This window comes from Nyctereutes procyonoides, unplaced genomic scaffold (assembly GCF_905146905.1).
Source record: "Nyctereutes procyonoides isolate TBG_1078 unplaced genomic scaffold, NYPRO_anot_genome, whole genome shotgun sequence".
Classification (NCBI taxonomy): Eukaryota; Metazoa; Chordata; class Mammalia; order Carnivora; family Canidae; genus Nyctereutes; species Nyctereutes procyonoides.
Genome location: NW_026575126.1, coordinates 20,581,155 through 20,605,559, shown reverse-complemented (window position 1 = coordinate 20,605,559; position 24,405 = coordinate 20,581,155). Strand labels below are relative to the sequence as shown.

The following is a 24,405-nucleotide window of genomic DNA, read 5'->3' as shown; positions in this document are numbered from 1 at the left end:
TTTATAACGTGGCACTTCTCAACAGTTTGAGAACCTAAATTCTTAAAGATGCTTTTTCCATTGTTCCTTTTTGAACTTTTTACAAACACAACTTGAACACAGGAAATTCTTCAGTATGGTTGTACCATGATTTGAACACAACAATATACAAATATGCATTGGCTTTTGGCCCAACAAGTTGGCAGTTGACTTCTTTGAAGAGGGTTAGTTTGTCCAGAGGAACAAAGGTCTGGATTTAGATATTCACTTGGAGGATGAAACTATGATAAGACATGCCTAAGGAGTCGTACTGTAGAAAAATTTGGCTTTTTCTTTCTGCCTGAGACAATGCATATGCATTGGTTTTAGAATGCTAGAAACTCTTCTGCTTGTCTTTTTCCTACCAAGGATAAGCTTTAGCCTTAAGTTTTATTGTTGAAAAACCTAGGTGGGACTTTGGTAGAAGGGCCTCCTTTGGATTTTAATGGTGGTGCATTCCACAGTTCCATCCCCAAAGGGCTATAGCTCCAACCAGTTGTAATTTGAGATGGTATAAACACCAGCATATGTTGTGTACGCTGCAGGCACTCTTGAGCTCTGGCTTTCCAGGTGTTTTTTCCTGGAGCTTTGTTTTTGCATCATATCCTGGCGTTTGTCACATTCCCTTGCTTGCAGCTCACTGGGAGCCCGGCTGTACTGGTGGCTGAGGAATCATCATGGGTGCCCTTTCCTACAGATTCTCACGTCCTGTGGGGGTAGAAGGAATTTTCAGCTCAGGGGCAGAATAGATCCTGCAGTGCCCAGGCATACAATCTGTGGGAGTTTGTCCCTCTTCACAGCTGACAACATTGCAGAATTCCCAGTGGGACAATAACAGAAACCCTTATTAGCCAATGGTGATGTTGGAATAAAATCTTCCCCACTGCAATGTCTTGGTCCCAGGCTATAATGTTACCCCGCGATTCCCTCTACATCTTTACCCCTTTTATTGCAGCTGAACACACGCTCCTCATTAGTACCTTGGGTGATATGGGGAATCTGTGTGCTGGAAATTATGTGCAATAGGTACCAGATGTTTGTGTCAACTTGGCATGCACTGGTATTTAAAATGCTTAAGGATCCCATTTATTAAATGTGAAAATTACTTATTGTACTTTCCCCCAAACAATAACTCTCCTACGTCCAGGATTTTACTCCTTGCGTGAGGTGTGATATTAATTTCTTTGGGGACAGATTACATTTAAAGTGTGTGCAGCAAATGCATCTGTTCCCAGATGCTTCGTCTGCATTCTCTCAAGCCTGAGTGCTGGCCTGCAGCCAGTGTGGACGTGGGGGTTCTGAAACAGAGATCGGAATGCTGTGTTGTAGCTAAAGGACATAATGAAAGGGTGAGTCCATTTGCATTTTTTTCCCCTTTAAGTGGAACTGGGAATTTAGACATTGATGTGATAGCCAGATCATAGGAACATTTCCCATGTGTGCAGATAAGCAAACATTAGTGGAAAAGAGGAAGACGACATTTGGTAAAATGAGAAATGAGCTTGTGCTTTCTCATTGAGTTTATGAAGTCTTTTAAATTGACCAAAAGGTTGTGAGTGTGAGCCAAGCAGCTTATTTTCTCAAACATGAGTTAATGTGTATGTCTGTTTGTTCATGAAGCCCTGAGGTGAAGAACAGGAAAATGCTGGGTGGAAGCAGGCGGCGACTTATCACGCGAAGAGCTTAGGCCCGGAGTCTGAGAGCCCAGGTTCGAATTCCACCCTGCGCCCTACCGGTGGTGACCTTTGGCAAGTTACTCAGCCTCTAAGGAGTCCCAGGTTCCACTACTCTAAAATGGGGATTTTAACACTGTCTTTACAGCAGTGTTATGGGGATTAGAAACAACACGTGCGCAGTGTGTGGCCCAGAGAAGGTGCATGATAACTGTACTCAGGAACAATTAAACCCTGGCTTCTCACAGGAGGTGGAGGCCCAGGGTGTCACCATATGCACCACAGTGTTGCCTCAGGTGGCCCCTGCTTTGTGAAAGAGGCCCCTCGGTCTGGGCCACCTGGTGAGTTTCTCACCACGGGGTTTACTTGAATCTGTGCTGCCTTCAGGTCAGAAAATGTTTTTACTTGGTAGATATAGCATCTTGGGGGCAAATAGGGGCCATGGGTCGGTCCTGGTGGCTGAGGAGGGTATCCTGAGAAGGAAAAACAGAGTCTGACTTCAGGGTAGGAAAGAGGGCACGTCAAACAAAACACAACACCCAGCAGGATTTGGGGGAGATCAAATTGCTGTGTAGCCAGCAGAGAAGGATCAACTCAGCTCACGCTTTCAGACCAAGGGAAAATTAGACTTCTTTGGGAATGACCCCCAAAGAATCCTGGATGGGACACGTACTAGATGCTTAGAATACACAGAAATATCCAGATGGGGAGGCAACAGTGAGAAATGCCTCTGGAGGTGAACCTGTACGTGCCTGTCAGGAAGCACTTTATCAAAATATGAGCCCAGCTCTGTGGCTGCAACATTTTACTTACAGTGGAAATAATATCTGTTCTATCCACGTTACAGAGTTTCTGTGAGGCTTCAGGTAAAGTACCTGTAAAAATGCCCCCCCCCCCTTTTTTGGGTAAAATATCTTAATTGTAAAGAACGGTGCAAGGCGAACAAGAGGGCGTGTTTATAGCACTGTTGCCTTCAGCCAGCCGTTTCTTATTGTATCGTTTGTGCCTTGACTGATCCTTACTGTGGTAAAGTAGCTTTTGCTGTGCTGATTAGCATCCTCACAGAGCACGCTGCTCACTTGCCTCTTGACTGTGGGTAAGGGATTGCTCAGGGAAGGAAGGGCTGTGGGTTTCCAGTGGTGGCCACAAGAGAAACTCCCAGCCTTCTGAGGCTGTCAGTGAGAGCCTACACGAGCAGCTCCAGAGCTTGCAGGTCACCACAGAAGTGAGCAGATGAGTCAGACAGGGTTTCGGCACATGTTTTCCTGGTTTCCAAGCCTTTGTGGCTGTGAGGCGCTGCACGTGGGCCTCGTGGTGACTGCCTTGGTGTAGGAGCTTAGGCTTGTGTGGTGTAGAGCCTGGGGGTGGGGGTGGGTCACACTTCCCAAGGTGGAAGCTTTTCTCCCTGGATGTGGCTCTGGCATTGTGTGAGCAGCCTGCAGTGGAAGCCACTCTGAGACCATCTCACAGAGGCATGCTGTGCTTCAGGAGAGGGTCAGGAAGGCCGGGGCCTGACCCAGAGGTGGCAGGAGGCTGGGGGCTTGCTGATGGCAGAGGGAAGTGTTGTGTCACATGGGGAGAAGGGCCTTATCAGCAGAGTGTTTGGGAGGAGAGGACAAAAACAAATTTGTGGTTCCTGCCTGCTGTGACATTTGAGGGTGGGGAAGCCCCAGCTGGGACTTGATTCTTAGCAACCAAAAATGCCACCTCCCTCATCTCATGATTGATTCCTCCCCACCTCCAATACAGTATTGAAGTTTTGGCTACTGGGTAAAGAGTGAAAGGAAGAACTCTAGGGTAGAGTCTTTTATTTACATGAAATCCTGTGATTTTTGAGCATCTTGTGGTTCTTTCCTTTTCTCTCCCTTCCCTCATTAGTATTAGAGTGTATACTGTGTGCCAGACATTGTGCTGGGAGGAGGGATACAGCAATAAGCAGAACGATAGGCTTCCGTTCTTCTGTGGTATTTTCAGTCTTTGGGTGTACGTAGACAGTAAACAAATCATTGCACAAATAATTATATAAATATAAGCACATGGAGTTAAGAGAAATGAAGAGTATTGAAGAAATGAAGCATATACCTAATAGAAGAGAAGCTTCCTTGAGAGATCTGAAGAATGAGTAGGAATTTGCCACACCAAGGCAGGGGAAAGAAAGAGGAACGGTGGGAAAGTCTTTTCAGAGGACACCTTGTATGCGGGGTCTCTGGTGGGACTAAGGTTGGTGTTTTTGATGAAGTAAAATAAAAGTAGATTAAGCTGTAAGTGTCAGAAAAACCCATATTGGCTTGGATAAAAGTTACATGTGTTCCATATAAAAAGCAGTTCAGAGCTGATCCATATTCATCAAGGACCCAGGCAACCTCTGTCATATGGCTTTGCACCAGTCAGCCTGTTGTTTCCATTTTATGGCTCAAGAAGGCTGCTCTGGCCCTACCAGCACATCTGTATTCCAGCCAACAGGAAGGAGGAAAGAGCAGAAGAACACAACTCCTTCCCTTCATGAGAAACCTCCTGGAAATTGCATGTATCCCCTCTGATTATATCTTTCTTTCTTTCTTTTTTTTTTTGATTATATCTTTCTAATCAGAATTTGGTCACGTGGCCATACGTAGCTGCAGACATTAGCTAGGACTTCTGGTGCAGTGTTGAAAAGGAGTGGGAAGAGGGGACATCCTTGCTTTTATTCCTGATGTTAATGAGAAAGCTGCCAGTTTCTCACCACTAAGTATGATGTTAGCTTAGGGGTTCTTTTTTGGTACATGCTCTTTACCCAGTTGAGGAAGTTCCTGTCCTTAGTTTGCTCAGAGTTTTTATCATGAATCATGGTTAGATTTTGTCAAATGCCTTTTCTGCATCTGTTGATATGATCATGTGATTTTTTTTCTTCTGATTTTTCTTTGTCAGCCAGTTGGTGAGATGGGTTACTGATTATCAGATCAGTTGTGTATCTGGGATAAGTCCCGCTTGGTTATGGCATACAGTTCTTTTTTACATGGTTAGATTCAACTTGCTAATATTTTGTTGAGGATTTTTGCATCTGTGTTCATGATTGGTCTATGTTTTTTTTTTTTCTTGCAATATCATTGTCTGGTTTTGGTATTAGGGTAAAGCTGACCTCATACAATGAGTTAGAAAGTATTCCCTCTGCTTCTACCTTCTGAGAGAAATTGTTGAGAATTGGTATGATTTCTTCCTTAAATGTTCAATATGTTTTTGTTAAAACTGCACCATATAAAGATGTGAATCTCAGAGGTAGGTGTGAGTCTCAGTCCTTGGGTGACTGGGCAACCTTAAAGCAGTTACTTAAGTGCCTTGAACTTATTTTCCTTTTCTTAAAAAAAAGGAGTACTACCACTTTTTTATGATGGTGTTCAAGGTTGTATAGATCTAGCACTGCCCAGCCTATAGTGAGCATTTAATAAATAGGAGCAAATTATTTTATTTTTTACTACACCAGACTGTGTGTTGAATTGCTGAAGGTACCATTCCTTACTTATCCTTGGAGGCTAAGGGTGGATAGCTCCTAACTTCTTTTCTTTCTTGCTGTTTTTGGCTTTAAGGATAGCTTAATCCTATTTTGTAGCTTATTTTTTTTTTTAATTTGGAGGCAAAAAAATACAGTAAGGAACCTCAAAAACTACTACTTTGGTGTGCCTGATGGTCAGAGACACTCTATAGGGAGTGTGTTTAAACACTGACCCCAGTGGGTCTCTCTGTAAAGTGCAGTTATCCAATCACTTGATCAGAGTGTGGCCTGTGCATTGCTTTCTTTTTTCTTTGACCTCGGGCTGACTTGTAAAGCACATGGCTGGAACGGGTGCCCATTAAGTGGGATTTGCTCTGCCCTGGACTGTGGGCGGGACAGAAACCATAGATTCTAAGGTCAGGATTGCTAGTCCCCAGTACTGGGGGTGTCCCCTCTCTGATTCCCTCCCTCTTTGGGAAAGACCTTTTCCTTTGACTTGTTGCTAGTGAGTTTTTGCTCCAGCCCCCGTGCGGAGATAAGCAGTGTGGTGATTTAAGGAAGATCCTGATGGGTGATGGTGGCATTGCCAGGAGGGCAAGTCAGGCAGATGGCAGATGTGTTTTGAGCGGAACCGTGAACCACAGGCCAGTCAGAGCTTTGCACATGCATATAAAAATGGAGCTGAAAGGTTTTTTTTTTTCTTAATTTTTTTTTTGTGTAATCTCTGCACCCAATGTGGGGCTCAAACTCCTGACCCTATGGATGCTGAGATGGCGCTGTCAGTTAACTCTGCCTTGGGCTCAGAACATGATCCCAGGGTCCTGGGAGTTAGCCCTGCATCCGGCTCTCTGCTCAGCAGGGAATCTGCTTTTTCCTCTCTCTCTGCCTCTCCCCCCCACTCGTCCTCTGTCTTGTGCACGTGCTCTCTCTCTCAAATAAATAAATAAAAATCTTAAAAAAAATTCATGACTCCAAGATCAAGAATTAGATGCTCTGCTGAGACTGAGCCAGCCAGGTGCCCCTTTTTAAGTTTTTGTTTAAATTCCAGTGAGTTAACATGCAGTGTAATATTAGTTTCAGGTGTGCAGCATGGTGATTTAACACTTCCCATACATCAGCCGTGCTCATCAGGACAAGTGCACACCTTAATCTCCATCACCTTTTAACCCACCCCCTATCTTGAAAAGCATTTTTATTTGTGCTTAATTTGTGATAATGGCAGATTCATGGTAAGAGGCTGTGAAACCAAGTCCCCAGAGTTCAGTGTGTCCCCAGAGTTGAGTAGGAGGAGGAGACTCTGGAGCTCTGGGGCATGAAATACACTGGACAGCCCACTGTTGTTGGTGAGGATGGAAGGGGAAACAGTAGGGGGAGCACCTGCTCACACTGTTGGCCCTACATGGGGACTTCAGGGAATCATTTGTCCAGTACCTCCCTCTTTTGCCACCGTGACATCTTCCTTCACCACCTCTGTTTCTCAGCAGCTGGGAACAGTACAGCAGCACAGAGAGTAGCAGTGATTATTTGAGAAGGTGCATACTTCATTTCAGACCAGATAACTATTATCAGCCTAGATAATTTCCGTGAGTTCTGAAATAGACTTGGCACACCAGGCAGCCGGGTATCTGCTTTTGGTATAGCCGTGGGGGTGCAGGATTGCCTGGTTCTGAACTGCAATGGCATTTTACACCGAGGCTGTAATCCTGGAGTACTTTTAATATGTAGAAGTCAGAACTAATTTGAGTGTTTTCAGGTCTTTTTTGGATTCCGCTTGGAAAGGTGTGGTTTAGTGGATGCTGTATGTTCAAGTCCCAGTCTCCCCAGGTATTAAATGGAGACAACACCAAATTTATAGAGGTGTATCACTGGTTCCTCCTCCTCCTTGGATGTTCCTATCCAGCCAGTGTGTGGTGAGGCCCAAGTGGGGTTGTACCTCACATCATCACAGCAATCTCTTTCCCATATTAGCTACCTACAGCAAAATCCAAGTCCCCAGAATGGTGTTCTAATCACCAGTCAGGGAGGGAGCAGTTTTTTTTTTTAAAGCCTGATGATTCATTTCACAAATATTTTTTGAGCATCTCTGACGTGCCGGGTGCTGTGATGGGTGCTGAGGTTACAAAGATGAGTAACCCACAGTCCAGGAGGTCACACTGGCATAGAAACTGCCAAGATGGGCAGAGAAAGCATGTGAGGACGGAGGAAGAGTACCTCTCTCAGTTTGGGGTGTTTGTTGTGGGGCAGAGTTAAGAATGGAAGAGGGATTTGGGTAAAGGAAACAAACTTAAATAAAGATGTGGTGCTAAGAACACATTATGGTATATTTGGAGCACTTGAAGCCAGTTGGGGTTGCTGGAGTGGGATGGGGTGAGGCTGGAGAGAGAGGAAGGGACTGGTCAGGAAAGGCCTTGTGCACCTGCTTAAGAAACTTGGGCTTTATTCACAGGCCAGGAGTCCTTAAGGGACAGGAGATGCTGGCAGTGATGAGGGGCTGGTGTTTGTATCAGAAATAACCCCCCCCCCCCCCTTGAGCACCTTGGGTGAGGTGGATGGTGCTCTCAATGGAAGGTGGCTTGAAGAGCTGAACCCTAGAGTCTACTTTTAGGAAGATCTGCAGTTGTCTAGAGACAGGCGATGAGGACCACAGGAGGTAGAGATGGGCGGGAATAGATGTCAGAATTCAAGTTCTGATTATTAGGGAAGGGGGGGAGAGTGAGGAAGCAGGAGCCAAGTGTGACCAGGGTTCTACTTTTTCTATTTGGGGCTCTACTCATACACTTCTCCCTTTCTGGGAGGATTTTTTTTTTTTTTTCTGACCTCTGGCCCAAACTTTGCTGTACAACTCTGGCCCCAATTGCCCTTGCTCGTTATAGCTTGCTTTGTATCATTCTTAAGTTTGTTCTGCTCTAAGAAGAGGGCAGTGCTTAAAAGTTAAGGGACAGTAGCTTATACTTTTTGGGTGCAATTTTAGTTGTTTAATATTTATGCATACTATTATTGGGCTTTCGGCAATTTATTCCATTTACTTCTGGCTTTCTTCTAGGAGACGGAGAAGGAATTGAACACAGATGTCAAATGGGAGGTTTCCTCCATCCAGAGGAATACATTCGTGACTTGTGTGTCCAAAAGGGAATTCAAATAATCAAATACATGTCAAAACCATCTAAAAGGAATTTGGAGAGTAGGGTTTTAGAATAGGCTAACACGCTTCTTTGCCATTTAGTTCTGAAGACAACTTACCTGGAAAGATCGCTCTGGTGGATCGTCTAGAATAAGTAATTTAATTGTAGCACAATTAATCGCTATTTCTGAGGGGTTTGTGTTTGTGATTCCCCCTGCAGGTCCAGAGCCCAGTACCCAGTGTGAATTGTCGCCTGTCAATGCCTCTCATCCAGTCCAGGCGTTAATGGAGAGCTTCACTGTCTTGTCGGGGTGTGCCAGCAGAGGCACAACAGGGCTGCCACAGGAAGTGCACGTCCTGAACCTCCGTACTGCTGACCCGGGGCTTGGCCAGCCCCAGAGAGAGGTAGGCGCAGGTGCCAGCTTTCTACTCCTTGTTCCTCTCAGCTTGTAAAAACACTTCTTTGAACAGAGTCCTTTTTTCCCATTCTGGGTTTAACAAGGATGCTTATATATGAATATAAATGGGGAGGAGGATGCAGTGTACACCTAAGACAAGGATTTCAAATAACAGATTTCTCTCTGGACTGGGCAACTTAGGACTCTTTCTAGAGAGATTTTTCAGCTTTGCAACTTTCCTGGCTTCCCGTATTGGAAAGAATGTTCTTAAGAATTTCATCTTTTAAACATGACTGTGAAAAAACAAAATAAGGTGCCTTTTTCTGTAATTGTAAAATGTCTTTTCTCATCTTCTTCTTTTTCCTTTTCTTTGCTTCATCTTATGAACCTGTAGGTCCTGCAGGATGGGTCTTTGGAAATAGGAACATTTGAGTAAAGATGTCAGTGCTTTGTACAGACATGAAAACCCTGGGGGGTTAGCTCCTATGCCACCTAGGCAGCTTCTCAAAGATAGCGATGGTCTAGGTGGCGGTGATGGTGATGAGCCAAGCTCAGAGTGACTTGGTATTTCACCCGTCCTTAGCACTAGTTGAAGCACTCATAGGCTGACCCCATGAAGTCCTGTTAGTATTCTCATTTTACAGGTGCGGAAATAACTCACTCGCACAGAGTTGTCACCTTAAGAGAAAAATGGCCTTCTCTTTCCTGTGGCTCAGAAATGACCTAGATTGTGGGTCATGGTCATCATACTTCTTTTAAGATAGCATGCAATTGTAGTTCTTTCTGTTTTTAAGCTTCTGTGTGTCAGAAGTGTTTGATCAATCAAGTATTATCTCCCCAGGGAGAGAGAAACCACAATAAATCCTGATCACAGTGAAGGGTAGGAAAACTAATGCAGAATGGAATTTATCTTTGAGTTTTCTTCTGGTCAAGGAAGTTAATTTCCAGAACTATTTGTTTATGTGCTTCAACCGCTTTGCCTTTTGGGGGTGGGGGTAGGAATAGGAGAGGTGAGGTGTCCAGAAGAAAAAGCAAACTGATTTTAATCTCGTGCAAGTGTGCAGAGTTGGCTCATTTCAAAGACAAATCATCTAACCTTTTCAGCTACATTGGAAATTATTGTTAATACTCTTGGTTGCTTGCCGTGGTTGCTGCAACGCCTCTTTCAGGGCAGATTTCTTTATCCTGGTAATGTGTCTTTAATTCTTAACTTATGGGGGAGACTTTGTGGTGGGAGGGAAAAGAGGAGGAGGAAATGTAGTCCCTATGAAGCCTTGCTGACTCCAGCAATTCTTTAGCAGCAATAATTACTCATTTTATATGTGCTGTCTCAGAGGAACTAAGAAAGAAAAGAAATGCTCAAACTATTACAGAAGCAGCAACAGCAAAGATTCTAGATGTTAAATTGTGCGTTGCTGCTGTTGACTGTGAAAATCGATTCAAATAAGACGATTGAAGCAAGAGAAAAGTACCTCTAGGAATGACCGCAGAGTTAGGTTCAAATGTTCATGGTGGTACTGAGGATACATGCAACTAGCTGGCACCTGGGGACATAGTGTGCTCACCGAGGGAGTAAAGAGATGGGGCCTAGAGGGGATAGTCTCTAAAATTTGCTTAAAAATCTAAACATTCTTCTTCTTTCACTTAGCATCATATCTTCAATGTTCCTCCCCACAGCAGCACGTGCCAATACTTCATTCCTTTTTATTGCTGAGCAACATTTCATTGTGTAGACAGACCACACCTTATTCATTCCTCAGTAGATGGACATTCAGGTTGTTTCCACATTTTAACTAATATGAACAACACTGCCATGAACGTTCATGGGCAAGTTTTTGTGTGGACATAGGTTATCATTTCTCTTGTTTACATACTTAGGGAAGTGGAGTTGCTGGGTCACATAGTTCAAATGTCTTTAAAAATTGTCTGCATGAAAAAAAATTGTCTGCATGGCTGCATAATCATATGTGAAGAAGGGGAGAGATTTAATATTTCTCCACCTCCATTTTACCATCCGTCAACATTCTCTCTAATTTTCTCATGGCCCAACTGCTTGTGTTGTCCTCTATACTCTCTATACATAAAACACTAATTATTCTGATTAATACAACTTACCTTGGCTGTATTCACTTAAAAAAAAACAACAAAAACAGAACAACAAGATTGCCTCTCCCTCCAACCTAAAGTCCCCCAACTCTCTTGTTCTCAGTAGATAACTTGGTTTTTTATAGATTTGCTATTATGTGATCTGTGCTAAAAACCAGCTGATCAGTTTGGGGAGTGATGTTGGGAGGACCAGAGGTAGCCTTTATGTATGTCTCTACTAAACATTAAAGGAGAATATTTTTCAAAATGAAATGAGGTTATTGTTTATAAATTAGCAAAAAGAACGCCATATTGGCTCCCAAGTATAATTGACTCTGATGACCCAAGGTAGTTTTTCACCATGTCCTCCTTTGGTGGGAGGGAATTACTAAGTCAACCCTCTTTCCCCTAGCTTGTTTATTGGTGCAGGAGCAGCAGTAAGATCTATTATAAATCAACCCTTCTCTAACATTTTACTCCATTCCTGCCTCCCAGGAGTCTTAAGGTTCTTCAGCTGAGGAGAGGCTGTTGCTTTTCCTGTGTGGAGGGGGTGACAGATCCACACCTGGAAGTAATAACCACAGCAGGTTGACAAGATTTGGGGAAACAGTTGCGCTTAAGTTAGATAAACAATTTTATAGGCCAGCAGAGAATTTGGATCCGAAACTCGCTTGCTACAGTAATGTACACAAAGCCTTCTGTAGGAAGGCGCTGTTTTACCATTGGCCTCCCTGCTGGGTTCCCCTCAGGACAGCGCAGAAACCTATAATTGTATTTTTCATCTGAGACCACACCTCTCATTTGTAATCATTGGTTTTGGAAACAACAGGCCTGGAAGTGAACAGGAAACTTGAAAAAGACTCTCTGGCGACAGAGAAGGGCAGAAAACAGTAAACAGCCCTGAGAGATCAGTTTTGTGTTTTAGAAATAAGCGGGCACCGGTGTCATCATTTTCATCCTGTAAAAACCAGCTCCTCTTGCTCTTTGACTTCAAAGTAAAAGGCAACATCCCCCCCACCCCTGCCCCCACCCGAGCTTGGGCCTTCAGTGTGTTTCCTGATTCCTGAGAGGGGTTACAGCACCACCTGAGGCTTGTTTACAGTAACATACTTTCATTAGTTGCTGGAATGGCAACAATTTTCTTTCCTATCATCTAATTTTTATTGTGACCTGCTTTTATGTGGTGATGTGTCTTTTCTATTTCCGACTTATCTAATTGCCTGTTTACTATGAAAAGCTGCTGAGGGTAAGCCCCTTGTTAGCATTACCTGTGTGTATAAAAGATATAGTATTTAAATTTATGTATTTGTCTTGACATTAAAGCGGCAACTGTTAATGTGTTTGTGCCGGTAACTGGCTATATGATGGAAAGATCTGGAACGCTCCATTGTCATGGGAAAGGGACCAGGTTTAATGACTTTATCCTTCAGAAAGTTCAGAACCCTTCATACTTTCATGCATTTGCTTATTCTCTGCCTCATTCTAAAGAAAGGATTTGGGATGGGCTTACAATAGACACCTCAACAGTATAAGCAGAAAACACAGAATGAAGACAAAGAAAAAAGAAAAGCATAGTTGTTAAGCTATGGGTTAATGTGGTTGGTACGACTGAGTATGAAATTTGGATCCACGCTTCTTGGCAGGCAGGGCCAAATGGGATGTGTGGTTAATCACACATGTGGCTCCAAGTCACTTTTACTTTGTACTTTCTCGAGGACCGTAGCATAAAGTTGTTCCTTTCCTGCTTCTTTTGTGGGCAGGAAACACCACAGTTGGGAGAGAGAGAAGAGAGTTAACACATCTATCTGAAATGCAGACTGTTCTGCTTGCCTTGCCTCTTTAACAGTTCTGGTACCCACCAAGTTATAGCAACAGCAGGGGTGGTGTTGGTGAAGCGCCTGCTGGGGCTTGGCCACCCTGCTGGCACTAGTATTATCTCTGCTAGTCCTCACTGTCAGCCAGGAAAGGAGCAAGGCTTAGGGAGGTGGTGGACGCTGGGTCTTTGGACTCTGCAGTACAAGCTGTCCCCATACTTCCAGTCCACTTCCCTTCTACCTTTAGCTCTTGCCTTGTTCTGGGCTTTGAAACCTGCTAACCACTTTTGTTTGGCTTCACCTGTTGGGTGAGCCAACTGATCTCTTACTGAGGGTTTGGGTTTCCTGCATAGGCTTGTGACAGCTCATTCCAGTGCTCCCAGTCCCTTTTCATTCCTTCCCTGGTGGCTTTGGGGTCAGTATTAAGGTGGGTGTCTTGTTGTCTTTTTTCCTTTCTCGTTTGGAAGATTATCACATCAAGTGTTAGTAATTGTAAAACACAGGGAGCTAAGGAGCCCTTGCACTCTCCCGTGGCTGTTAATGGCCACAGGTAAATGCCACCTCCCACCTGTCTTTCATAGTTGATGATTGCCTCCCCCTCCCCATAAGGCCTTTAGCTGCCTTCACAAAAGTAACCCACCTGTTCTCTGTTTGCAGTCCATGACTTGTAACCAAACTTGTTGGAACCGTGAGATGAGAATGAACACATTAAAGGACTCTTCCTCATAAGAATGAAATACTAGAGCTTTTTTAAAAGAATATTTTATTTATTTATTCATGAGAGACACAGAGAGAGAGGCAGAGACACAGGCAGAGGGAGAAGCAGGCTCCATGCGGGCAGGGAGCCCGATGTGGGACTTGATCCCGGGACTCCAGGATCACACCCTGGACCGAAGGCAGGCACTAAACCGCTGAGCCACCCAGGGATCCCCATACTAGAGCTTTAATGTGTGGGCTTTGACGTCTGATTTGGCATCTTTTTTTGCTTACTCTGAGGTGTCTGGAAGTTCAGGGCTAAAACATTTTGGAGATCGCTATGGACCTACCTACTTACCTATCTATACATAGTCTTACCTCTCTTTCAACGGTATTAGTAGGTGGACAACTTCTCTCTCCCCTTTTAGTTATTAAAATACAGACAGAACAGTATGGGGCTAGGGGGGCAATGGGCTGTCGTCTTACCTTTCCTCATCACCACTAAAAAAACTAATAGAGAATCTCAAGACTGGTCTTTTGGAGACTGCATTTGTGAGAGTAAAAGAATCAGGTGAACACTGAACAGTCACACACTAGCTACATTCCTTCTCTGTCTGGGGGGCATTTTTTCCCTCTGCAGTTAGTTATTCATGAGTGACTTTCTTATGCTAGTCCTGTGTCTGTGCAGAAAAAAAATCCAAATAAGCTCAAGGTTCTTAATGTTTCAGAGATCTTATATGTAGCATATGCTTAGCAAGTGTCAGAGTAAACCGCTCACACACAAACACTGTATATTGGTGAAATTTAGTTACTAAACAAATGCTTCCCATGTATAAATGCTGCCTGGTGTTTGTTTAAATGGAGGTTGTTTTGGAAATCACTCCAGCCTTTTAGGTGACATTGCCTCTGAACTGACCATTTTGTTGCAGACCTACAGCAGATATATCAAAAAGTTAAACTGATGACAAGGGTCACATTTCTCAGTTCATTTGAGTGTTGCCATGGACATTATTTCATTCATTTTAAAGACAGCCGAGTCTGACTCTCGTCTGGAATGGGAAGCCCTAAATAAATAGGCCAGTCCTATCATTTGAAGGGAGCTGTCCCTTCACTCGATGGAATTTAAATGATGACACCCCACTGGGCACAATGAAAGTACTAGGCCAGGACCCGAGTGAGGAGTGAGGTTGCAGACAGCAAGTGATTAGACCTAGCTCCTGGCTCACCGGAGGACCCTGCAGGCTGGTTTAGAACTGGCCGTACTTAGTCAAGGATGGTTTTTGACCTGTTGGGGCAAGATGTTGAATCAGAAACTACAGCTAACTCTCAAGTAAGAACTCTCCAGAAACCCAGTTTTGAAATTCTAGAAAAAAGTGAAAGCAGAAACCAGAGTGATAATAGTAAACATCAGGGTTTAGCAAACAAATGAGGACACAAACGAAGCAAAGAAATTACAACATTCCTACCAAGATGTTTGCTGGCCACATCGCTTAAACCCTGTCATTTATCACAGTGATGTCCAGATGCTGTAAAATTGCCCTAAGAAAGCCCTGCTCCTTGCTCCACTAGAGGGGTGGCGCTTGGTTGGACTCTGCCATTTTAGCACGACGTAATGCAGGGTTATGTTCTTTGCTGGCTGGAAGGTGACAGATTGAAATAGCCTTACTATTGTCTCTTCCCCATCTGGAGAAGAGACTGCCTTAACCCCGTCTAAAATGTGTCCAGCAGCAGCGTTTTCCAGCCAGTGTGGTGTGTGCCTTTATGGAGGTTAGGGTTACAACCCCGACCCATACTGTGTTGCCATGATAACTCGTCTTGACTTTTGAAAAATTGTACCTTCGTAAAAATGTTGTTAGAAAATGTTTTTAGAGGAGCACCTTCACATTTGAAAATGTGACTTTTAGCTCGAAGGACATTTTGGAGAGTCTTTTAAAAAAGCAATAGGCCGAAGTAAGGAGCAGGTCTACAAATCTGAGACCCAGATGTGCTGATTGGGCAGATGCCCAGCTTATATGTGCAGAGTATCCAAATCTCCAGCTTGTTCTCTCTTGTTTTCATTGCTTATCTGCTCTCTTGACATTCTGTTTGAGAATAAAAAAGAAATTTACTGCTAACATCTGATTTAAATACTGAAATTCTGCAGAAATGTTTCTTATATCACTTTCAGTCGTTTACCCACTGTATTCTCTGAATATTTCTGTAAAAATTAGCATGCTTAATTATTTTACTTATCTTTCTTCCACAGAGAAGTGGAATGAGTGAACTTGGCCCTGCTAATGATCTCTCCACACCGTTGTGTTTCTCTTATCCTTGCCTCTCCGACTTATTGAATGACTGAACATGTGTCTTCTTTCCTCCCTGCAGCCTGACTTGTGTTCTCCCGAGCTTATCTCTGATGATGCCCTTTTGTCCACCTAATGGGATACTAGACTGGAGACAATCTAGTTTTAACCACCTGACAGAGGAGACCAGGGCCAGGGAGTGACGTGATGACTTGTTCACCGTCAAGAAGTTGGCGCCAGTGCTGGCCTGGGGTCCAGGACCCAGGGGTCCTGATTCCGATGGCACAGCTCTTTCTCCCACAACACCTCTCCCCACTTGATTCCTCCTCAGCTCTTTTCTCTGTACTCCCTTTCCTGGTCTCTCTACCTGGGCTTCAGGGTGATGCCATAGCCTGGTTCTCCTTCCACCTTTCCATCTGTTTTTCTGTTTCTTTCCCAGCTCTTTGTTTCTCTTCCGGGTTTCTTGCCTGGGGTGTAGTCTTTGGCTTGTGTCCCCTCCCGTCTCTTGTCCCTAAGGCAGCTTATCTGTTTTGGGGACTTGGGTTGTCATCTTCATCCGAAAGACTCCCACTGCTCTTCTCTAGACTTCTCCAAGAACCCTGCCTCTCAGGTCTCCCCTCAAGCTCCCATGTGCCTGAGCTGTGTTGTGGAGGAGCAGCTATCAGGAAAGTTCCATCTGCTGTTAACCCCAGTCAGTTCCCAAATGTGTGCCTCTGGAGGACTTAACTTTATTCTCTAAACCCCTTTCCTCGAGAGTTTACTGAAGATTGAGAGACGTCCATATGGCACGTAGGGCTACTATGTGTGCCTGGCATACAGTAAACAGTCAAATTCTAGCTCTTTTTATTGCCTCTAAAACTGAGTGTAAGCCAGTCTTCTCTTTACTCCAGTGCTGGTTCTCATCCCAGCTTCCATGTCCCATCAGTGTCACTGCTACCATCCGTCTCGGGACTTTTGAACCATCTTGGATTTACCCATCCCTTTCAAACCCTTTATTGGTCAGTCACCATGTTTTATTGACATTTCCTTGAAATTTCTCTTGAATCTTCATGTTCTTCTCTACTTACCCTGCAGCTTTAAAAACCAGCTTCCTGGGATGGATGGTTTCAGTCTAGCTCTTCTTAAAACAATTTTCTCTACATAATACCTCATAGTTCATTCATTTACAGATGCATTCACTGAGTTATTCATTGAGAGTCTACTGTGTGCTAGGTAGACATCCCAGCTACATTCTTACTCATGTATGTCTTCAGCACTTGTTGCAGATTGAAGGCAAATACATCTAATGCAGTACATCTAATGCAGTGTGACAACTAATATGACCATTATTTGTTCTAAAATTAACAGAGTTTTGCAGGAGCCCAAAAGAGGGAGCATTATAATTCTATATGCAGGTAAGGGAAGGATTCTCAGAAGAGATCATTTAATAAAGGGCTTGAAAGTCAAGTAGAAATTTCTGGGTAGAAGAGGAGAGAGGCCCCAGCATACACAGAGGGAGAAACAGAAACCACATGCAGAGGAAAGTTTGTTCATGTGCACAGTGTGGCAGGGAGACAGTTCAAGGAGTGCAAGACTGTGGCCTTGGGCCACATTCTATCGGCTGCTTGTTTTGTAGGTACATCATTTATGTACCATAAAGCTTTCAGCCCTCCAAAAAGAAACTTTGTCCTCATGAGCAGTCACTCTCCATTGCCTGTGGTCCTACCCCCTGCCCTAAATGACCACCAGCTTGCTTTATTTCTTTGTAGATTTGCCTAGTTTGGACATTTTCTGTAGATGGAATCTACTGCATATGTGACTTCTTTGACTGGTTTCTCTCACTTAATGCATTTGAGACTCATCCATGTTGTAGCATGTTACTTCTTTCCTTTTTATTCCTGAATAGTATTCCATTGCATGGCCATATGGCTGTATCGTATTTTGCTTATTCGTTCACCAGTCTGATGCCTGTTTTTGTAAACAAAGTTGTTTTTTGTTTTGTTTTTTTAGGTAAGTAAAGTTTATTGGACTATAGCCATGTCCATTCATCCTTGCTTATATGTCATCCGTGGCTGCTTTCATACTCTAATGGCAGAGTTGAGTAGTGTGACAAAGCCTGAAAGATTTATGATCTGGCCATTTGCAGAGAGAGCTTGCCAACCGCTAGAATAGAGGATGGGGACAGTGGGAAGTGGGGTGGCTGGGGCTTGAAAGTGGAAGATGAGTGGAAAGGCTGCATGAGTGAAGGTTTGGACTCACCCTGTGGATCCGTGTCTCTCCAACTGTGTGTGTTATGTGAACCCTCTGCTTCAGAATCCTTTAGAGATGCTTAAGTGTGGATTCCCAAGCTGCACATGTGATCTTTCAGGCGAATCCATTGCTCCACACCTGTTTTCCTAATTCCACCTGAACTCTTAGTCTGTGCTGAACCCTCCATGATCCTTTACTCTTCTCCCTCTCCTGCTCTTCTAAACTTTGCTCTGAATCCCCTCCTTCTCCCCTCGACCCCACTCTGTACCTACTCAGAGTATGGGATTGTGTATTTTCTTATATTATTTGCTGCTGAATCATGGTGTGTTAATCTTGCACACCCAGTTGGTGAGTGTACTCCTTAGGGGCAGGAACCAAGTCTTGGACCCCTTTTTTGCATTTGTGCATATTGGGTTCTTGAATGATACTAAGGATGTTATTTAAAGTATCACTGTAAGCCTTCTTAAGCTACTCTGCTTTTCTTTTTAAAGGTTTATTTATTTGTTTTAGAGAGAGATTGAGGGGGGCAGAGGTGGGGAGAGCAGAAAGAGAATCTCTAGCAGACTCCCCGCTGAGCAAGGAGCCAGACATAGGGCTCCATCCCACAACCCTGATATCAGGACCTGAGCTGAAATCAAGAGTCAGACACAACCGACCCGGCCACCAGGTGCCCCAAGTTCCTCCCCTTTTCCACAGTGTACCTTATTTGATTTGCATTATATCAGTGGACTTGGTGTTTGTCCTTAGGTCCCTCTTAACCACTGTAGCTAAGCTGATATCCTTCATTTTGTATTACAGCTTTGATTTACTTTACCCAATTAAACCTCATGCTCCTGCAGTTTACTCTCAAGTACCCAGAGCTCAGTGTCAGTCGTTTTCCCAGGTCCATTTCGGGTTTTTTTGCTACATTTTTCTTTACTCTTACATTGTAGTCATCTGCTACTAAACTCGTTCCTCTCTACCCTCAGCTGGGTAAAAAGCTATAAATGGTTTTTGACTCCACGCTGCTCCCGTGGGTCACTCATATGATCTGCGCCAGGTTTGAAGTTAGGCCGCTAGGAATGATCTGTCCTCATGATGCAGGAAGGTGATTCCCAGCCAATTCTTAATATCGCTGGAATTAATTAACCTTAATTCCTCTGGTTGAGAGAGGGCATTTTACTCTACCCTGTATTGTTAAATACCTAATAACTTGATTTTTTTTATTTTGTTTTTTTGCTCAGAGAGCACTTAAAATATCCCTGCCTGTATCGTAATTTGTTCCCTGTTTAATGTGGCTTTTTCCTTTGTTTACTCTGGACTCAAGTCTTTGTAGCTTGTTTTCTAAGTCAGCTCAAAAGCTGCTGGTCATTGGCTTTGGCAGCCTTTTCAAGCTTTACCCACCAGAACCCTACAGGAAGTTGTGTGTCGGCCAGAAGAGTCTGTTTATTTAGAGCATGGTGTCCAGCAGAAGCAATCCATTTATGAGGGTCTGTTCTTAAAGACGCAGGAATCTGAATCTGTGTTTGGAAGACCTGTTGCTTTGACTTCCATAGCAAATGTGTGCCCTCTCCTTGCCTTTCCAGACTGCCAGGGCTCCTCAGCTAGACTGGTGGTGATGAATTGAAATTGTCCTTTCTCTGAGCTCTCTGACCTTGTCTGAAATGCTAAAGTATCAATGCCCGGATACTTGATAGCTCTTTTTACCTCCTAAGAATGGGATTGAAAAATATTTTTTGTTAATGAATTGGCTTTTTAAATAAGTTTATTGATCACCATTTTTTAATATATATGTATTTAAGATTCTATTTATTTATTCATGAGAGACGCAGAGAAGCAGAGACATAGGCAGAGGGAGAAGCAGGCTCCCTCTGGGGAACCTGATGTGGGACTCCATCCCAGGACCCTGGGATCACAACCTGAGCCAAAGGCAGATGCTCAACCATTGAGCCACCCAGGCACCCTGACCATTTTTTAATATTCTGATAGAATTTTGCTCTGAGTGCCCTCCTGGTTTAGAATGCTAAAACTAAGTTGAAATGGCTGTACTTTGGACTCCTGGGAATGGTTGCTCACCCACAGTCATCTGTATTGTCTGGGTTCTAGTCCAAGACATGCTACAATACTGTTTTATATTAATGGCATTTTTTTCACCTAAATTCCAGAGTCCTTTGGCTGAATCTAGAATTTTTACATCCTTTGAGGGAAAGAGGCACATTGCAGGTATGATTTGGCTTCTTCTGAAGATAGAAAGACTAGATTAGATGTTACTGGGTCTGACTACGGGCCAAAGACAGTCATCCATAAGATCTGGAATCACTGCAAGAGCCTAATTCTTGCCCAGAGCCCAAGTACCACATTGTGCCCATGAAAACAATTTTTCTTTGTTGATACATGTGTACACTCATATGATTCTTTCTGAATCTGCTATAGCAAGTTGGTGTTGTGGCTGTAGGTTTTATGTGCCTAGCGCTGGGCTTGCTGCAGGGTAGGTACTCAATATTTGTGCACTGATTTAAGTTGAAACAGCATTCATTATCTTAAGAGATGAGCTCTTGGCAAGTGTGGCCTCACTCCTAGTGATGTGAGCACATGTGCAGGTGCCTTGGGAGTGAGGGAAAAAGATATGGTCCCTGCTGAGGACCAAGACATGCAAGGCGGACAGAAAATGGGATATCACATTTCTTAGCTCTAGCCATGCTTCACAGTGGTGGGTGGTCTTTTAGTGGTCGACATTTGGATCTTTCTGTGAGTGGAGGTTGTATTGGGATTTCTACCTCCAAATAGCTACTCAAGGGCATTGGCTTGCCTGAAGTCTTAAGTAAATTTAACCCTTATTAAGTTAAAAATAATGCACATTCCTCTCCTACGCCTCTCAATTTCTAGTAGAAAGACATGCAGGTACTGTTTTCCTTGGGAATCAGTTTCTGAAGATACAGAGGAAAGCTCAAGTCCAAGGGAGATAAAGGTCCATCTGAACATGCACATGCATGCTTTGGTGTGAGATTTATGGACATTTAGGGTGTCTCCTTTGCTTGGCACTTTGATCTCAAATTTGAGGGCCTTTCAGATTCCAAGGCAATTGAAAACTTAAATTTCTAATAATGAGTCGTGTTTGGGCATTTTGCCCTCATCATCTGGCCCCCAAGGACTTAAGGGGGCCAATTACTCTCATTTTTATTCTGAACACCCCCCCACACCAGATTTTTATCTTTTGCTCTTGGCCAGAGGACTCAGCCTGTTCCCCACCAATAGTTCCTCCCGCAGAGCTCTGTACCCTTTAGAGGCTTTAATGTTGCCCCTCTGTTGCTCTTTGTATGTTGCAGAGCATGTGTTGCTGTTTCCTGCTTTCATATGAGCTGAAGATACCTCTTTTTTTCTCCCCTTCTCATAGCTGATTGTTAAGATAGTGAGAATGTAAGTGAAAAGGCAGTGCTGCCATTGTGAACAAGTCACTGAAAAGATTTTTTTGTTAGGTTCTTAATGGTGTAAATATGTAATTCCCAGTGTTTTAGTTGGAAGCTGTTCAGGTTTCTCAAATCATAAAATCTTTCAAAGTTACTTTTTCTTGATTCTATTCTCCTCCTTTGTGCACTGCAAAAAAAAAAAAAAAAAGAAAGAAAGAAAGAAAGAAAGAAAGAAAGAAAGAAAGAAAAAACCCAGCCTCTTTTCAAATAGGGAAATGACCTCTGTTTATTAGAGACTAGAGTGATAGGAACCCTTGACTAGCTGTGAGTTTTTCAATGTGTTTTGGAGCTGTGTACTAGGGTAATATTTAATTCTGTTTTTGCCATGTGTTTTTATATACATTTCCTAAACACTTCCCTGGCTCAGTCCTATTACTGTGTGTATGTCCTACATGTGTTTCCTATTTTTTATGACTCATACTTACGGTACTCATAAAGATTTATCCTTTATCTTGGCTCTGAGTAATGAGTCCACTTGCACATTTCCAGCAGAGATGTGGGTTGGGACTTTGGTATTTAATCTTGCAATGTAGGCCTCTTGAAGGCCTAGTGCAGGAAGCATGACATATTCATCTGAAGGTACTACTCACTTTTCCTCCTCGAGGGCACAGTCAGCTCACTTTTTGTGAATTTATTAATTTGCATTTCCAAGCTTTTCCTTTCCCTTTGCCCCCTTTAGCCATTCTGCTTACAGTGAGACCACCAGAAGGCGACTAGATGTAAGGCTCTGTTCCTTTTCCCTGCTAGTAACTGTGTTTAAAGAGTTTGGTGGAGGAAGAAATGGAAATAATTAAGCTGAAATGGTATCTATATTACATGTGTTAACAAACACCCAGGGGGTCTTCTTGGGTTCAAATAAACATTCAGACCCAAGAGACTATCCCAGGGCACAGGTGGCTTTAGCTTACTTAAAGGGATATAGGATAGAGACCACAGCTTGCAGCAGGGCAGCATGGTGTCCCTCCTTTTTGGATGCCTTGTGGCTGTCCATACATCAGTTCATATAGTCATCCAGAGCTCTCTAGTTGATGGCTGAAATGCCAGGAGAGCTATATGATGGTGTGTGTGTATTGCCCTGGTTTAGAAACTATATAGGAATAGTTTCCATGGTGCTATGAAGGAAATGCTCAATTTATAAGGGAAACCCCCAAATCTCTCTTCCTAGCAGGTATTTTTAAACTTTCCAACCCTAGTATAATTTTCCAGTTAGGGATAATTTTTTACCATTAGGAACTTGCCTTTTATTATAGTTGACATACTATTTTAGATTACTAGTGTTACAGAGTTAGGATAGTTACCAGAAGTCCAAATTCTCATGTGAAGGAGGAATACATTTTGCTAACTCTTTGTCCACACCTCTAATAGGCTAAGTAATGGCTCCCAAAGATGTGCCCACATCCCGTTTCCCGAGATGTTACTATATGAAAGTTTTATAGAACAAGTCTTTGCAAATGTGATTAATTGAAGGATGTTGAGGTGAGAAGATTCTTCTGGATTATCCAGGTGGCCTCTAAATGCAATCACGTGTGCTTGTAAGGTAGAGGCTTGACATTGGAGAGGAGAACGCCACATGACTGTGGAGGCAGAGATGGGAGCAAAGGGGCCACAAGCCAAGAAATAACAACAGCTGTGAGAGGCCAGGATTGAATTCTCTCCTAGAACCTCTGGAGGAAGCACAGCTCTGCTGACCCCTTGATTTTAGCTCAGTAATCTGATTTGGCTCAGACCAGTTTTGGATGTCTGGCCTCTAGAACTATGAGAGAATAAATTTCTGTTGTTTTAAGCCATCGAGCTTTTAGTAATTTGTTGCAGCAGCCACAAACTGCTGATACACTCCCTATGTCTCATTAGCTGAGGAGATTCTCTTAAGTTCCATGTAGTTCTCCTGCTCCCATATTGTTCACAGCTTCTGGTTTTCATCTCTGTAAAGGACACTCTCTACCAGTCAGTTGCCAATGCCAAAAACACTGGTATTATCCATGACCTCCTATGTTTTCTTAGATGTTACATCCAATCTTATTTATTCTATCATAAAAATATATTCTGAACCTTGCCTCCACTTGACCCACCTCAACACCCACCACCAGCTTCAGTAGCGCCTCCGTCAGTCACCTCTTTATTTGAGACACAGTGAACTCAGCCCAGTTCCCTTTAGGGGGCAAGATCTGGAGCTAGAGTGCCTTTGTTGGAAGCTTGGCTCCACTGTTTATGAGCTTTGTGACTCTGCACAGGTTTTAATGATAGCATCTACTTCTTAGACATCATGGCAATAAAATAGTTAAAATGTGACAAGTGCTTTGAACAGTGCTTGGGCTTTAAAAAGCACTCAGTGAGTGTGAACTGCTATCATTAATAAGATCTATTCTCTTCATAGCCTTTTAAAACTTTAGTAGCAGAACTCACTAGCTGAGCTTCCTGCAGTGGCTTCCCATTGCTTTTAGAATAAAATCCTCAGCCTCCAGCACATCTTCTCCCACCTTTGCACTAATCTCACTGTACCGCTCTTGTTTGTCCTGATGTCCTCCAGAGGCATAGAGCACACTCCTCTTTCCATCCTCTGCCTGGAGCACTGCTCCCTCCCTTCATCCATCCCTACCCAGTCCTTAACCTCTGCAGAGAGGCCTTCATTGACCACCACACTTGAAATAGCCATACTTACCCCTACTATCTCCAAATACGGTTTTATTTTTTAATTTTTTTAAAGTTTATATATTTATTCATGAGAGATGCAGAGAGAGAGAGAGAGGCAGAGACACAGGCAGAGGGAGAAGCAGGCTTCCTGCAGGGAATCCAGTGTGGAACTCTATCCCAGAACCCCGGGATCATGACCTGAGCCAAAGGCAGACACTCAACCACTGAGCCACCCAGCTGCCCCTGTTTTACCTTTTTTTTTTTTTTAAAGGATTGATTTATTTGTTTATTCATGAGACACACGCAGAGGCAGAGACACAGGCAGAGGGAGAAGCAGGCACCATGCAGGGAGCCCGATGTGGGACTCAATCCCCCGTCTCCAGGATCACGCCCTGGGCAGAAGGCAGGTGCGAAACCGCTGAGCCACCCAGGGATCCCCTGTTTTACTTTTTAAAAATAACTGATATCACCTGATAAAATATCACGATATTTATTTTTAGATGTGTTTATTGTCTGTCCCCTCCACTAGAATATTTGTGAGAT

The 24,405-nt window shown here is 43.5% G+C and overlaps 1 protein-coding gene across 4 annotated transcripts in view; it reads left to right on the top strand.

Moving 5' to 3' along the window:
- TGFBR3 (transforming growth factor beta receptor 3) overlaps positions 1–24,405 on the top strand; it is a 195,515-nt gene that overhangs the window by 72,842 nt on the left and 98,268 nt on the right. For all 4 annotated transcript variants that reach the window (XM_055340012.1, XM_055340010.1, XM_055340009.1 and 1 more), the window contains exon 3: positions 8,502–8,686. In XM_055340012.1, coding sequence (XP_055195987.1) covers positions 8,502–8,686 — 185 coding nt within the window. The remainder of the gene's footprint in view (positions 1–8,501; positions 8,687–24,405) is intronic.